At 52.4% G+C, this 3,455-nt stretch overlaps 1 protein-coding gene across 1 annotated transcript in view; it reads left to right on the top strand.

Annotated features, from left to right (window-relative positions):
* Positions 1-3,455, top strand: part of LOC107307541 (spectrin beta chain, non-erythrocytic 2-like) — a gene marked incomplete at its 5' end in the record, with an annotated part of 24,800 nt that overhangs the window by 8,156 nt on the left and 13,189 nt on the right. The window contains 2 exons of the mRNA XM_032441874.1: positions 892-1,029; positions 2,458-3,217. Of these exons, the coding sequence (XP_032297765.1) occupies positions 892-1,029; positions 2,458-3,217 (898 nt within the window). The remainder of the gene's footprint in view (positions 1-891; positions 1,030-2,457; positions 3,218-3,455) is intronic.

Raw genomic sequence — 3,455 nt, 5'->3', positions numbered from 1 at the left:
CAACTCAACCCAACTCAACCCAACCCAACTCAACTGAACCCAATCCAACCCAACTAAAGCCAACCCAACTCAACCCAACCCAGCTAAAGCCAACCCAACTAAAGCCAACCCAATCCAACCCAACTCAACTCAACTCAACCCAACTCAACCCAACTCAACTCAACTGAACCCAATCCAACCCAACTCAACCCAACCCAGCTAAAGCCAACCCAACTAAAGCCAACCCAATCCAACCCAACTCAACTCAACCCAACTCAACCCAACCCAACTCAACCCAATCCAACCCAACTCAACTAAACCCAGCTAAAGCCAACCCAATCCAACCCAACCCAACTAAAGCCAATCCAACCCAACCCAACTCAACTCAACCCAACCCAACTAAAGCCAACCCAATCCAACCCAACTCAACCCGACTCAACCCAATTCAACCCAACCCAACTAAAGCCAACCCAACCCATCTCAACCCAACTCAACTCAATCCAACCCAACTCAACCCAACCCAATCCAACCCAATTAAACTCAACCCAACACCACTCAGCCCAATTAAACCCAATTCAACCCAACCCAACTAAAATCAACCCAACTAAAGCCAACCAAATCCAACCCAACTCAACCCAACTCAACCCAACCAACCCAACTCAACTGAAGCCAACCCAAATCAACCCTAATCAACTCAAACCAACCAACCCAACCCAACCCAACTCAACCCAACTAAAATCAACCCAACTAAAGCCAACCCAACCCAACTGAAGCCAACTCAAATCGACCCTAACCAACTCAACCCAACCAACCCAACTCAACCCAAACAAACCCAATTCAACCCAACCCAACTCCCCCCTCAGCTCCCACTCCTGCTGGCCGACCCCTCACCGTGCCCACTGTTGTCTGCAGCTTTGAGACTCTGGAACCGGAGATGAACAACCTGGCGTCCCGCGTGGCTGCCGTCAACCGCATCGCCACCCAACTGCTGGAGTCCGACCAGCGCAACCAGGAGAGCATCCGGGCTACTCAAGAGCAGCTCAACACCAGGTGGGGACACGGGGGAGGGGTTGGAGGGGGGGGGGTCTTTAGGAAAGATCATTGAGTGGAGGCAGGAAAGTGGCGATGGGACCAATGGGGGGGGTTCAAAATAATTTGGAGGTTCTGTGGTCTTTAAGGTCATTGGCAACACAACCCAACTCAATGCAACCCAACTTAACCCAACTTAACCCAACCCAAACTAATTCAACCCAACTCAACCCAACCCAAACTAATTCAACCCAACTCAACCTAAGACAGCTCAACTCAACCCAACCCAACTGAGCTCAACCCAACTCATTCCAACTCAACCCAACCCAACTCAACCAACCCAACTCAACTCATCCCAACCCAACCCAACTGAGCTCAACCCAACTCATTCCAACCCAACCCAACCCAAATCAACTCAACCCAACTCCACCCAACCCAGCTCATCCCAACCCAACCCAATTCAATCCAACTCAACCAACCCAAACCAACTCAACCCAACTCATCCTAACCCAACACAGCTGAGCTCAACCCAGCTCATCCCAACCCAACCCAACCCAACCCAACTCAACCAACCCAACTCAACCCAACTCAACTCAACTCATCCTAACCCAACCCAACTAAGCTCAATCCAACTCAACCAACTCATTCCAACCCAAATCAACTCAACCCAGCTCATCCCAACCCAACCCAATTCAATCCAACGCAACTCAACCAACCCAAACCAACTCAACTCAACCCAACTCATCCTAACCCAACACAACTGAGCTCAACCCAACTCATTCCAACTCAACCCAACCCAACCAACCCAACTCAACTCATCCCAACCCAACCCAACTGAGCTTAACCCAACTCATTCCAACCCAACCCAACCCAACTCAACCAACCCAACCCAACCCAACTCAACCAACCCAACTCAACCCAACTCAACTCAACTCATCCTAATCCAACTCAACCCAACTCAACCCAACCCAACCAACTCATTCCAACCCAAATCAACTCAACCCAACTCCACCCAACCCAACCCAATTCAATCCAATCCAACTCAACCAACCCAAACCAACTCAACTCAACCCAACTCATCCTAACACAACACAGCTGAGCTCAACCCAACTCAGTCCAACACAACCCAACTCATTCCAACTCAACCCAACTCAACCAACCCAACTGAACTCAACCAACCCAACTCAACCCAACTCAACTCAACTCATCCTAATCCAACTCAACCCAACTAATTCCAACTCAACCCATCTGAGCTCAGCCCAACTCAACCCAAGACAACTCAACCAACCCAACCCAACTCAACCCAACTCAACCAACCCAACCCCACTCAACCAACCCAACTCAACCCAACCCAACTCATTCCAAGCCAACCCAACCCATCCCCTCCCCGGGCTCCAGCCCCACACAGCACCCCCCAATCCCCCTCTTCTCACCCCCCAACCTTTTCAGCTGGGATCGCTTCCGTTCGTTGGCCGAGCGTAAGAAAGACGAGTTGATCTCAGCCCTCAACATCCAAAACTTCTACCTGGAATGCAACGAAACCACGGCCTGGATGAAAGAGAAAACCAAAACCATCGAGTCTACCCAAAGCCTCGGCCACGATTTGGTCGGGTTGACGACCCTCCAACGCAAACTATCGGGCATGGAACGGGATTTAGATGCCATTCAAGGCAAACTGGATGAGCTCCGTAACGAAGCCGAGAAACTTTCAACTCAAAACCCGGAGCTGAAAGCCGACGTCTCCAAAAGGCTTTTGTCCATCGAAGGGGTGTGGGAAGAGCTTTGCTCGTGTCTGAGACGGCGCGAGGAATCCATAGGGGAAGCCAGTCGACTTCAAGGCTTCTTAAGGGATCTCTCTGCCTTCCAGGCCTGGTTGAGCCGCACTCAGACATTGGTGGCCTCTAAAGAGACGCCGGCGACGTTGGGTGAAGCCGAAGGGTTGTTGAGGCAACACGAGAGCGTTGGGAAGGAGATGGAGCACTATGGGGCCGACTATCGCGGCATCAGGGAGGTGGGGAGGGGGGTGATGGAGGGACAGAGGGACAAGGAGCATCAGCTGCTGCTCAGGAGGAGGATGGAGGCGCTGGAGACGGGATGGGAAGAGCTGGGGAGGATGTGGGAGAGAAGGAAGGAGGAGCTGAGGAACGAGGTGGGATTCCAGACCTTCATGAGGGACGCCAAGAGGGTGGAGGGAGTGCTCAGCACACAGGTGAGGGGATGGGGGAGATGGGGGGGGATGGGGATGGGGAGGTGATAGGGATAGCGGGTGTCATTGGGGTGGTGGGGGTGGCTATGGGGTGGAGGGGTATCATTGGGTATAATTGGGGTATCATTGGGTATCATTGGGTGTCATTGGGGTGGTGGTGGGGTTGGCTATGGGGTGGAGGGGCGTCATTGGGGTATCATTGGGTGTCATTGGGGTATCACTGGGTGTCATTGGGGTATCA

This window comes from Coturnix japonica, unplaced genomic scaffold (assembly GCF_001577835.2).
Source record: "Coturnix japonica isolate 7356 unplaced genomic scaffold, Coturnix japonica 2.1 chrUnrandom660, whole genome shotgun sequence".
Classification (NCBI taxonomy): Eukaryota; Metazoa; Chordata; class Aves; order Galliformes; family Phasianidae; genus Coturnix; species Coturnix japonica.
This window is presented reverse-complemented; position numbering and strand designations above follow the sequence as displayed.